General features: G+C 42.3%; 1 protein-coding gene across 1 annotated transcript in view; it reads right to left on the bottom strand.

Annotated features, from left to right (window-relative positions):
• Window positions 1-8,241: 8,241 nt before the first annotated feature.
• Window positions 8,242-12,940, bottom strand: part of SQOR (sulfide quinone oxidoreductase) — a 77,414-nt gene continuing 72,715 nt past the window's right edge. Inside the window, exon 10 of the mRNA XM_089670284.1 lies at window positions 8,242-8,587. Coding sequence (XP_089526410.1) covers window positions 8,530-8,587 — 58 coding nt within the window. The 3' untranslated portion in view covers window positions 8,242-8,529. The remainder of the gene's footprint in view (window positions 8,588-12,940) is intronic.

Below are 12,940 nucleotides of genomic sequence, written 5' to 3' on the forward strand. Positions count from 1 at the left end.
TGGGATTCCAGTGCTTCCTGGTAAAGCTGCATGTGTTCTAAAGATTCATTATTACCTAGTAATGAAACAGGCCCGGCCAAACTAACCAAAGAGAAACTATATGCGTTTGTGTTATCCGCTCTACGCCATTATTCTTGGTGTGTGAACCTTGCTTTTGTCATTTGATGAAAGACTTCAGTACAATGGCAGCTCTAATTTATTTATACGTTTGATCAGAGTAACTGTGGCAGGGGAGCTTTATCAAGCACATTTTTGACCAGACCTGGCACTTAAGTGGTACATATTTGGCTTCCTCTCCTTCAGTAAAAGGATTTCCAACTGTTGTGTATACACAGATGCTACAATCTTGGGCAGTCACTTGCAAGGGTTTTGCAAAGTTAGGTGACAGATTTGCTTTATAGTTTTGTAACAGATATTCTACTAAAAGAAATTTGGTACTGTTGAGAAATATAAGGGCTTCCATTGCAGTCCACCTGAAAATGCTAGTCTTCTGGCTATCCTGGGCTACAATTTCAAACCATGAGATGCTGACCTGGTATGTGTATGCAAATTGTGGAAGTCAGAACTCCTAGGGAGACTTGGATAGCAGGAAATTTGACATTCACTGCAGGTGATTCTTCCTGGTGCATGGATTTTAAATGTTTGAATGTCACATTCATTGCTTTGTAACTATACCCCCAAATCTTTTGGATAAGTATGACAGCCAGTTAATTATTCAGAACACAGTTGCACTTCTCACTATGGGTTTCCTTTCAAAGAAAAAAATTTGATGTGTAGACAAAGTACCAGGAAGTGGTATTTGCAGCATTACAAGGTGACCATAAAGGGAAAAGAAAACTAATGCAGCCACCACATTTAAGGACTGGTCAGCTGCAATATAGTCCTGTCCTTTTTTTTTAATTTTTATTTTTTTCATCTTCAGTGCACTTTAAATGGTCTAGGTGCCATTTTTATGTTGGCAGAATACTGCATTTGAGCCACAAAGGGGGTTTCAGGTTAAACAAGATGGTTTTATAGCAAGTAATCTTACTGCTTAAGTGCCACACTGTCCAAATATATAAATCTCCCCTACTGGCTTATGGTGCTCTCCTTGTGCCTTATGCTTGAGGTGTGGAAATTGGCTTGTCCACTGGATACTGAAAAGTGGAAGTTAAAGTGGACCACTATGAAGGGGATCTTCTTTCTGTGTCTCTATGGGGACTTTCCTCAAACTTTCTCTCAACATGTTGCATGAGCAGCAGACCATAAAGATATCTCCTTGACGGGACCTGACAGTAGCTCTTAGCTTTTCCTGCTCCATCCATTTCTTAAGAAGAAAATATTAACTGGAGCTAGGCTTTTATAAAACTCGCCATGTGGTTTCTGCTCTTAGTCAGATGAGCTTCTCTTGTGGCCCTGTGTAGTTTTTTACTTTTCTTGACTTCATGAACAAACTCTGGCAACTGACAGGTCCACTGGTCAGTGGCTGGATCTTTAAATCAAAGAAGGGCACAAAAGTGTGTTTTTTCTGACTTTTCTACAGGTAATAGTTGTACTCTAAAAGTCCTACCTAAGAACAATCTTGCCAAGTTTAGAATGGATTGCAGGTTCACTTTAAATGCCCATTTATTTGTTGTAGAAAAACAGTAAGATGTTACATTATTATAGTTTTATTTTTATTGGCCTTTTTTAATTTATTTTTACACTAGCAAAGGCATGTTGAATATCAATCTTGCTTTTTGTAATTTATAAGAAACTTGCATGGCCATACTGGTTTTTTAATTTCTTTTGTGAATCTATCTTATTTTATTATTTATGCATGTGCATTGTGTGATGTGTATTAAAGTAAACAACTGTGAATATCAAAAATCCCTCAACGGATTGCATGTATCCATCTAATGTTGTTCAAAGGTGGAAGTTTTATGTGCCATGACTAGATAAAAGGCATAATCGTAAGCTCTAAATCTTGGGTACTAACATTCTCTAGAAGTTAGAGCCAGATAAAGTGTGTACAATGCTTATTTTTTTTATTTTATACAGAGTAGGGGAGGATTAAAACTTGTCGGTTTTTGCCATCCGGTTTTCATTTGGTAGAGTTTTCTTCACTTGCTGTCTTGTAGATTTACCAGGAATTGAGCATTTCTTTCCAGAGTGAAGGAAAGGCTCTTTGGGCTCTGTTGCGCAGGCAAATCCGATCAGGATTACCTGTCAGTTTTTCCAGCAGACCTGATTGGAAGGTCCTTCATTCCTATGGACTGGCAGGTGTAAAAGGACTTGTCTATTTCACCTGCCTACCTCCTGGATCTGATCAGGCCTGCTTAAAAAAAAAAAACAACAAAACTTGACAGTCAGATGTAAATGGACAGTGGGGTCTGTCCATGTCTGCTCTCTAAATTGAGCAGCTACAAGCCTCTCATCTGCCAATGTAGATCTTCTGCTGATTGGAAAGCCTGTGTGAAATGGCCCTTAGATAAACATTTCAAGGAATGTCCCCATTTGAACTTTTGTAGCTCAAAAGTCTGGATTTATGCTTGCATTCATTCCCAGTGCAATTGATGATCAGGAGAATTACAGGGAATTAATCTCCCTAATGTGTAGATAAGCAAGAAAAAAAAAATCTGACAGGTTTTAACCTTTTACCACTCTAAAATATATATTTTTTTAAATTAATGCCTTTAGTTCTATTCTCAAATCTTTAAAGAAGGCATTTACTTAGCCTCCCCCCACCTCTCCTGTGACCTAATCTACCCCACCCTCAACCTGTATGTTTGCATATTTACCATAATCCTGTGGCTGCAGCCTCAGAATGAACAGAGTAATGCAGTTCGGGGTAGAGAGTGGTTTAAATCTGCTTGCATATGCAGAAATGACCCACTAAGCCGTATTAAACCCTAAAGCAATCATTTATTGTAGTGCAGTTTTTTTCCATTTCTTGGAGGTGATGGCTGCATTAGTTTTTTCTTTTATGCTTTCTCCTATTTTCATCTTGTGCTCCAGCCAGTAAGTCTACCTAGCATTGCTCAGTTTTGAAAGAAAGCAATACCAAGGGCCAGCAAATTAAAGGGCGTTGAACCTGTGTCTTCTAATGTACTCTAAGGGGAATAAAAAAAATGTAGTCAGTACAAAACTTGTATTTCCCTCTCCATCCTTTTGAAGCATACAAAACTTTAGAAACAATTGTGTCTAAAAGCACAACAGCTACAGACAGAAATAAGAAATTGGAAACTCTCATCAGTTCAGAATTTCCTGCAGGACCAATACCTGAATCGGTAAGTGAAGGAACTACCATGACCACAGGATTAACCTAGTGCTCCAGGACAGAAGAGCTCACCACCAAGAGGAATGACTCTCTACAAAGAACAGTAAGCCTCAACCAGCAAGAGGCTGTAAGAACCTACAATCCACCAACACACATTAAACATACTTACCTGAGAGCGTTGGTATAGTCCACCATGCATAACATGGGCAAAATAGAAAGAAGCCTTGTACAAATAAAACATCCATAAGGGAGGACTAGGCAGTTGACAGGAGGCCTGACTGGTAATACCTTACTCTTGAGGTGCTGGGAAAGGGGCTTCAATGCCAAAAATACCACAACATACTCATGGGGTGTGAGAGCCATACTGCTTAAATATCCCAAAGTGATAGCTAAATGACCTCTGAGATGGGTAGAAAACACAAGAGCCTGAAGTCTAACCTGCCTGAGGAAGAGAGAAGGGTGAGCAAAAGGTAGACAGGGATGAGGTTATACTGATACACCAGGCTGGTACAAGTGAACACTAGCAGGACAAGCAGGAACCCATTCATGTTAACATCCCAGGGCACACTTGCAGCAGGATCCCAGTGTGTGCTGCCAGCACGGAGCCATCCAACAATGGATGCTTTCTGTCATACAAGAGACGAGCACCCAGGCGCCAAACTCTCCCTCTTTAGTGTGGAGAGTACTAGCTGATCCAGATGGTGATGCATTGTCTCTAAAGACAGTGCAATCAGAAGTAGAATAACCAGGCCAAGGCTACTTGTGTCATAGGGAGAACTTTCAAATCTTCCTGTAGCTGAAGGTCTTGCAATACCTAAGTGATGTCCAACTGCAATAAGATTAGGAAATAGACTGGCATCAGTGGGATCTCCTGACTGTCTGTTCTAGGAAACCAGACTGAAGCCCCATCCCAGCAAATGTAGTCCTGCAAGTGGGGGTGGGTATAAACCACCTCATTCACCATCTGGATGTCTGATTCTAAGCCTTCAAACAGAGGGAAACACAAAGTCAACAAGCAAAGAAAAGACTGTTAGGAAGCTATTCCCTCAAAACCCTACAAGTCCTAAAAGGTAAAGTAAGGGAAAATTCACTGATGGGTAAGGAAGGGATCAATGACCTATGGGAAGTAAAACATCTTTAAGGAGAACAGCCTCACATTACCATTGCTATATAGTTGTGAAATCTTGTCAAAGCTTGCAGGTGTTTGGCCAATCAGAAGGGTTTGGCAGCAGGAGTCTTAAAAGCTGATGCTCTCGGAGCCAGTGGTTGAGGGATCCTGCTTCAGGGAATCTATGTATTCAGACCGTTTGACGAGTGAAAATTACCTCCAACACAGGATGGAGAACCAAACTAAAATTGTAGGAGGGATTCTGTCAGTGAAACCCTGAAAGATGAACATGCCTTCAACATGCTTAGTGGTGTTCCTGTTCTGGTGGATCACTGGTGCACCTACAGTAGGAACAGAACACCTATTTATGAATTCTCGTCATGGGGAAAGTTCCAACACACTATCTGGTAAGGCCTAATATCTTTAAATGGTTCCTTTCCTCTTCGATGAATGGCCCACATAGTGGGTGTAGGGGAAAAGTGTTGGCAGCTGTTAGAGCCCTAAAAGACTCAAGGGCTGGAAGGCTGATTTTCTAGATGCAGGTTACCATAAACAACATTGACAAGGTTTGAAACAAACTTGCAAATCTAAATCAACAGCAGGCAACTGGTTTATAAAAAACACCTTCCCCAGAGAGGGCCTATTGGGACTCTGAATCAGTGATGGTAATATCACAGTTTTATATAAGGGCTCAGGAGCATCAGACACAGACTTTGAAGGGAGTCTGTGGGCAGAATGCCTTACCATCTGAGCACAAGCAACTTGGAAGTCTAGTGTTATATTAGAGGTCCCTCTGGGCATGAGGGAGAGCTTGGCCTTACCGGATGGAGAAGATGAAGACTCTGATGATAACCCTATGACAATAGGGGGCCCAAGTTCTGTATTACAGGAATATGTTCCTTCAGGGCATACCAAGTAACTACACCCAGAACCACTAGGGGAGTATGGGCTGATGTCACTTGTGGCAGCAGACTGTCCTTTGTGTATTTTAGCAAAGCCATGTTCCATCTGCATGAGCAGAAATGCAATCGGGCATACTGTGAGGCAAGGCCTCATGTACTCACAATCCAGGCAGCTGGTACTGATGAGGGCATGTCAGGAAAGAAGCTGTGCATATGTGGAACACTCCACCCAGTGCCTCAATCTTTTCCGTCCAGTGGTGCAAACAGTGAGCTGCTTCAACCTACAGACCCGACTCACTTCAGAGTCTTCAGAGACAGGGTCACAAATGAGGCAGAGCCATAGGTGTGGACCTGAAGAGCACTCCATAGCTAACCCAACAGCGCACTAAGGTCTGTAAAATACCACAATGCAGAACTCACTGTCCGAGGTCACATTTCACAATAACCATTGCAAGGTCTGGCTACAGCCTCCAAAGCCAGTGGTGAAAAAATTCCAATTCTGGATAACTGCTATGCTGAAACCAGTTATGTAGTAACAAATCTCTGCTGACGTCATCCAAGGAACAAAATTCCATGAGAAGAGGGCTAGAACAAAAACAGGCTGATTTTCAGCATAAATGACATCCCAACTCCTGAGGAAAGAAAAAACTGGGGCATGCTGGGTAGAGAAGGTTTTAGAGGGGCCGGTTTTCAATTGTTCTGTTTGCCAGTGTCCCAACCTACTGTAGGCAGCAGCATAATGTAGGTGCTTCTACACAGCCCCTACATTACACAGTAGGTGCTTCTACACACATAAACAGTCAGATGATACTATGGTGGTGTGAACACGGCACAAGAACAATTGTTTTCTTTGTGCTCTTGCAGAACGCATGCAGAAAAATTCATGTCTCCACACCATGGGGTGAACTAGGCCTAACTGGTGTAGAAAGAGCTGACACAGGTTGAGAAAGGTCCCAGCAGCTACACTGATAGGTGTTTCTTTCCCTGAGGAAGGACTCTATCGTAAAAGGTCCACCCTAGGTCCTGAAACTGGTTAATCAATACATAGTTACATTGTATGGAAATCTTTTGTGACAATCTGGCATTCAGCTTTACGTCTTGTGTCCCAGTTATGGAGATAGAAGTTGTGTTTTGGCTCAATTCCCCCAGCAGCCATAAACTATACTTGTGCTGGGATCCATCTAATTCTGGGACAAGCTGTGGAAGCTATGCTAGGAATCCATTGTGTTTGTGTGCAGCATGTTTTATTACCATGAGGGTTTAATGATAGGACTACAATCAGAAAATCCTTCAGCATGACGTTGAACATAGGATGAAATTTCTCCTTAGGGAAAGGTTAGAAAGTTCATTGATATTTCAGACACTTCCTATCCCTTTTGCTCAACAGGACCCAAGTCTTTGTAGTGCTGTTTGTGTTACTATTAGGGTTAAGATTTCCCCTAACTTTTATCCTGATGCAAGTTACCAGGATAGGAAGTGAGAGCAAATATGTCCATGGGTAACAGCGGTTAGTACAGTAGGGAATGACTGTGACATCAGCAAAGTTTTTACTGTTGCCTTTGTCCATGTTTATGTTGGAGATGGGAGGTCAGGACAAACCGTAACTATGGTAATGCAGACAGCAATGAAGAGACCTTTGTGGAAGGGTTAGAACTCCAGTCATGCTTTTACTTCCTGCCATGTCTGCCACTAGCATATTCTGGTATGATTCCGAAAGTCTAAACCTACCCCAGCTACAGTACTTAAACCAAACATCTATGCAAATGGCATAATATATAAAAATGGCCAGAATAATATGATGGTTTATCTGCTTGAAAAGGAATGCTGGCATTGGACCGAGGAGGAAGCCGGGAGGAGTGGTGATAAATTAAAAAAAATATGTAACTGGCATATCATTCACACGGGTATATTGAGCCACATAACTATGATACTTGAATTAAATTCAATTAAAACCATCGGTGGTCCTGGCTCCTCCCCCCTGCCGAGTGTACCCAATAGCAAGCCTCTTCTTGCTATGGGGGCACTCAAGCAGACTCACTCCCGAGCTGCGCTCCTGTAAATGCACATTGTCCATCGCCCCCCCCATTGGTTCACTAGCTGTGATTGACAGCAGCAGGAGCCGATGGCTCTCAATGCTGTGTGAACCAATGAGGAGAGAGAGAGAACTTTGGCTCTTATGCGCATCGCTGGAGCAAGATGGGGCTCATGTAGGTATTAGGGAGGCTGAGGGGGAAGCTGCACGCAGGTTTTTTACCTTAATGCACTGAATGCAGTAAAGTGATATAAGGCAATGTTTTTTTTTTTTAATAACAAACATGTTGTACTTACCTGCTCTGTTTTGCAGAGAGCAGCCCCAATCCTCCTTATCTCAGGTCCCCCGCTGGTGTTCCTTGCCCCTGCCGCGTGCCCCCAGAACAAGCAGGCTCGCTCCCAAGTCACTGCTCTCCATATCCATTCACAGACAGCTGCAGTCCGTCCCCCCCCTCTCTCTCCTCATTGACTCACTGGATGTGATTGACAGCAACGGGAGCCAATGCAGCGTGAGGCCACTTTAGGTATGTCAGCAACTAACCTAAGAGATCACAGGGGTGGATTTAATAAAGGCAAATAGGCAAAGGCACATTGCAAGTGCAGTTCAACTCCTCTTCCCCAGAGCTTAGTTCATGTGAAGTTATACAGATTTCCATTGACAATCGTGTGCAAGCAAAAATGCAGATTTTTTATTTTCCTTGCACATGACTGAATATTCCTTACAAAGTGAAGCTTCAACATATTAACTAAGCTCTAGAGAAAATGAATGCAGTCTCTTTGCCCTTAGTAAATCCCCCCTCCCCCAATTATACCACAAACACGAGAACATTGGACCAATGATTAAATCACTTTCTTTTGTGAGGTCCCTAGCACAAAAACAGGACATACAACTCTGTCCCTAATGTTCTGGCAAATAAGATAATCAGTTTTCTATATATGACACAAGCAATCAATAACAACACTATATTTAAGGCCTTTATCAATGTAGAAAGATTTCTGTAACAAAAATACACAATTTATCTGTAGATTGATGACATATCTCAAATAGAGAATGGCAGTTTGTTTTGTCAAAGCATGAGTCCGCTGACATGAATGTTTCTGGATGTGATGCAAATCTGAACAGCATGGTGTGTTTACACATGAATTAATCCAAACTCCTGTAAACTTTTAGTAGACGGTCTTTTCTTACACCAGCAAGCATTTTAGTAGATTGTATGGCTTATGATGTGACAGTGATTGTATTGTTCACATTATTTCATCCCAAGATGCATTATCTTCCTGAAGGGGGCTGGACCTCCCCAGTATCCCCTGTAAAGAGACCAGAGACATATTTTATAGGTCATAAAAACAGAAACAGAAAAGTGACAGGAAAAAAAAAGACCAAGTAGCCCATCATGTCTGCCCCATTGTTTGAGTTATATATGATTTTTAAAAAAAGTTTGTCCGAGTATAGAGCTATGTTTGTCCCAAGCATGTTTGAATCCACTTACTGTTGACGGACTCACTACCTCTGCTGGAAGTCTGTTCCAAGCATCAATTACTCTTAGTAAAATAAGATAACAGGAGGAAAGTTCAAAACTACCCTTACAAAGTATTGTTTACTCATCTCATCAGCACAAAATTGAAGTGGAAATGTACAGTTTATTGTAAAATCAGCCCCAGCTTACTCACCTCTATGGCACCTGTGTCTCCTATGTACCCCTCCAATCCAATGCTCTGTAAGGCAATACAGCATTCTGCACTCCCGGTACGGTCTGATTCCTGTGTATCCTGCCACAGACAGACACACTCCTCTAGCCAGTCACTGAAAGCGAAGGTTTGGGAAACGGCAGCGATGACAGGCATTGTATGCCACACCCCCAATGTACGGTGATTGGCAAGCTTGTTGCCCAAGTGGCTAGGGATTAGTTTGCAGTGTTCTTAGGTGGCCAATGGGTATAAATATTGCAAATGTTAGCTAGTACAGTGCCTTCTCGTACAGCCTACCTGACGCTGCACCTAAAGACAGCCCTTGTGGGGCCCAGGCCCGGTCTCCTCTGCTGGGGCTTAGTTCTAGTAAAGCGGGACTGCCTGTAGCCCCCATCAGTGGCCCCACAAAACAGTATCCCAATTAAACGGATATTCCTGTTCCACAGAGGTTAAGGTGGTATTAAACATAAAACCAAAAATTTAATATATTGTAGCTTACCAATCAAAAGTGGTAGGTGAATTAACTTTCGTTTTAGACTATCTTCCCTCTATTTTCACCTGGTGATCTGTCTAATACAAGAGGTGCGTTACTGGAGTGTCCTCACTCTGGATGAAGGAGCATAGGGGGCACCTTTGGACAGTCGCATTAATTGGGGATGGGGGTAATGTTGGATGTGCTAGCAGATTTTGATGCACTAACAAATTAAACGTGAATTCCAGCTAACACTTTGGAAGCAGTTACAGCAATTGTTTTTTTCCTTTTGGGATAAAGGTTTTACATAAATGAATAAAAGCTCATCATTGTAAGCACCCTTGTCTGTTGTAAATGGTTTGTCTCAACGCTATAACTGCAACATCTGCAAAACAGCTTGTTCTGTTGAAAAACAAAATAAACCTATTGGCCAAATCACCAGGTGAAAATAAATAAAAAAAAACTACTGCAGCCATCACATCTAGGAATTGGTAAACTGCAATATATTTAAAGCCGTATTAATTCAAGAGCAGACATTAATCATTCACTTAGCCCTGAAAGATGATATTTGCACTGCTCAAAAAAATTAAAAGAACACTTTTTAAATCATACTATAGCATCAAGTCAATGAAACTCCTGGGATATTGATCTGGTCAGTTAAGTAGCAGAGGAGGTTGTTAATCAGTTTCAGCTGCTTTGGTGTTAATGAAATTACCAGGTATACTAGATAGGCAACAATGAGAATCCCCAAAACAGAAATGGTTTTACAGGTGGAGGCAACTGACATTTTTCCCTACTCATCTTTTCTGATGGTCTATCACTAGTATTGCATTTGGCTAGGGTCAATGTCATTACTGGTAGCATGAGGCGATACCTGAACCCTACAGAGGTTGCACAGGCAGTCCAACTCCTCCAGGATGGCACATCAATACGTGACATTGCCAGAAGGTTTGCTGTGTCTCCCAGCACAGTCTCAAGAACATGGAGGAGATTCCAGGAGACAGGCAGTTACTCTAGGAGAGCTGGACAGGGCCGTAGAAGGTCCTTAATCCATCAGCAGGACCGGTGTCTGCTCCTTTGTGCAAGGAGGAACAGAATGAGCACTTCCAGAGCCCTACAAAATGACCTCCAGCAGGCCACTGGTGTGAATGTCTCTGAACAAACAATCAGAAACAGACTTCATGAGGGTGACCTGAGGGTCCGACATCCTCTAGTGGGCCCTGTGCTCACTGCTCGGCACCATAAAGCTTGATTGGCATTTGCCATTGAACACCAGAATTGGCAGGTCCGCCACTGAGGACCCTGTGCTTTTCACAGATGAGAGCAGGTTCACCCTGAGCACATGAAAGGGTCTGGAGAAGCCGTGGAGAATGTTATGCTGCCTGTAACATCATTCAGCATGACCATTTTGTTGGTGGGTCAGTGATTGTCTGGGGAGGCATATCCATGGAGGGACGCACAGACCTCTACAGGCTACACAATGGCAGCTCGCCTGACCTAAATCCAATAGAGCACCTCTGGGATATCATATTTCCGTCCATCCGACGCTACCAGGTTGCTCCTCAGACTGTCCAGGAGCTCAGTAATGCCCTGGTCCAGATCTGGGAGTAGATACCCCAGAACACCATCCATCATCTCATTAAGAGCATGCCCCGACATTTTCAGACATGCATACAAGCACGTGGGGGCCATACAAACTACTGAGTACCATTTTGAGTTGCTGCAATGAAATTTCAGCAAAGTGGACTAGTCTGCTGCATCATTTTTTCACTTTGATTTTTGGTGTGTCTTTGAATTCATTCTTCTGTAGGTTGAGAATTTTCATTTCCATCAAATGATGGGGCATCCTTATGTTCCTAACACATTACCCAGTCCACATCAGTATAGATATCCATCATGATATTTTTCCCCATTGAGATGTGATGTGTTTTCAAAATGTTCTTTTAATGTTTTTGAGCAGTGTATATATATTGACAAATATTCCACCTGCTGTGACACAAAGGACCCCAGGGTGAACTACATAACATAATCTGCCTGTTCCTTGGCCTTATGTTGGAATACTCGAAGAATAAGACACTATGCTCCCCCTAGACGACCATATTGTTAAAAATACACAATAAATCAGAGAGCTTCAAACTGAAATGTAACGTGAAATATTCCTTGATCAAAGGTGTGTACCACATATATATCCCCATGACAGCTATGGTTTGCTTCTCATTTCCTGGTTTTTCAAAATTACATTCTGCTTCTCTTGGGTTATTGGATCTCTGTTTTGGCAAAATTGGACCCAAACCATCAGTAGTTGGTATAAATGATGCCTAACCTAGCAAGTCAAAGTTTTTAGTTTTTTTTTTTTGTGTAGTAAACTCCCCTAACAAAATTTTTAAAAATCACCCCCTGGCAGACTTCTCTGCCAAGCAGAGACCTTCAGTATCCTCCTCTGTCTCCGCTCCTGGTTCTTTCATCTTCGCCTGGGTTCACGCTGTCTGCTGTTTAAAGGGCTGGGTGACAATTATGTCATTCCCATATGTGCACAGAAGTCACAATTGCAGCATGGCTCTCTCTCTGCATTGACGGCACTCTCACTGTGCCCTAAATACAGAGCACGCTGCACGTGCGCAGTGACATAATCGGCTACTGCTGATGTGAATTTCTCTGGTGCTGGTGTAAGAAACATTCACTGTACCTATAGGTAAGCCTTAGAACAAGCCGACCTCAATGCACTGTTTAATTGGGCAACTATGTGGCAAATGGGGTTTAATGTTGATAAATGTAAGGTGATGCACTTGGGGGCTAAGAATATGCATGCATCATACATACTAGGGGGGGGTACAACTGGGGGAATCAATGGTGGAGAAGGATCTGGGGGTTCTGATAGATCACAAGCTTAATAATGGCATGCAATGCCAAGCTGCGGTTTTTAAAGCGAGCAAAATCCTCTCTTGTATTAAAAGAGATATAGACTCCAGAGAGAGAGATATCATATTACCCCGGTACAAATCATTAGTAAGACCTCATCTGGAATATGCAGTTCAGTTTTGGGCACCAATTCACAAAAAGAACATTGGGGAACTGGAGAAAGTACAGAGAAGGGCAACCAAACTGATAAGAGGCATGGAGGAGCTCAGCTATGAGAAAAGATTAGAGGAACTGAATTTATTTTCTCTTGAGAAGAGGAGATTAAGGGGGGATATGATCAACATGTATAAATACATCAGTGGTTCATATAGTGAACTCGGTGTAGAGTTATTCACCCTGAGGTCATCACAGAGGACAAGGGAGCACTCTTAACGTCTGGAGGAAAAGAAATTTAATCTCCAAACACAGAAAGGATTCTTCACAGTGAGAGCTGTGAAAATGTAGAATAGACTCCCTCAAGAATTGGTTCTGGCCAGCTCAGTGGATTGCTTTAAAAAAAGGCCTGGATTCTTTTCTAGATACACAGAACATAACTGGATACTAACATTTATAGGTAAAGTTGATCCAGGGAATATCCGATT

This window comes from Staurois parvus, unplaced genomic scaffold, assembly GCF_062004578.1.
Source record: "Staurois parvus isolate SC_StPar_1 unplaced genomic scaffold, SC_StPar_1.0 ptg000089l, whole genome shotgun sequence".
In the NCBI taxonomy this organism is placed as follows: Eukaryota; Metazoa; Chordata; class Amphibia; order Anura; family Ranidae; genus Staurois; species Staurois parvus.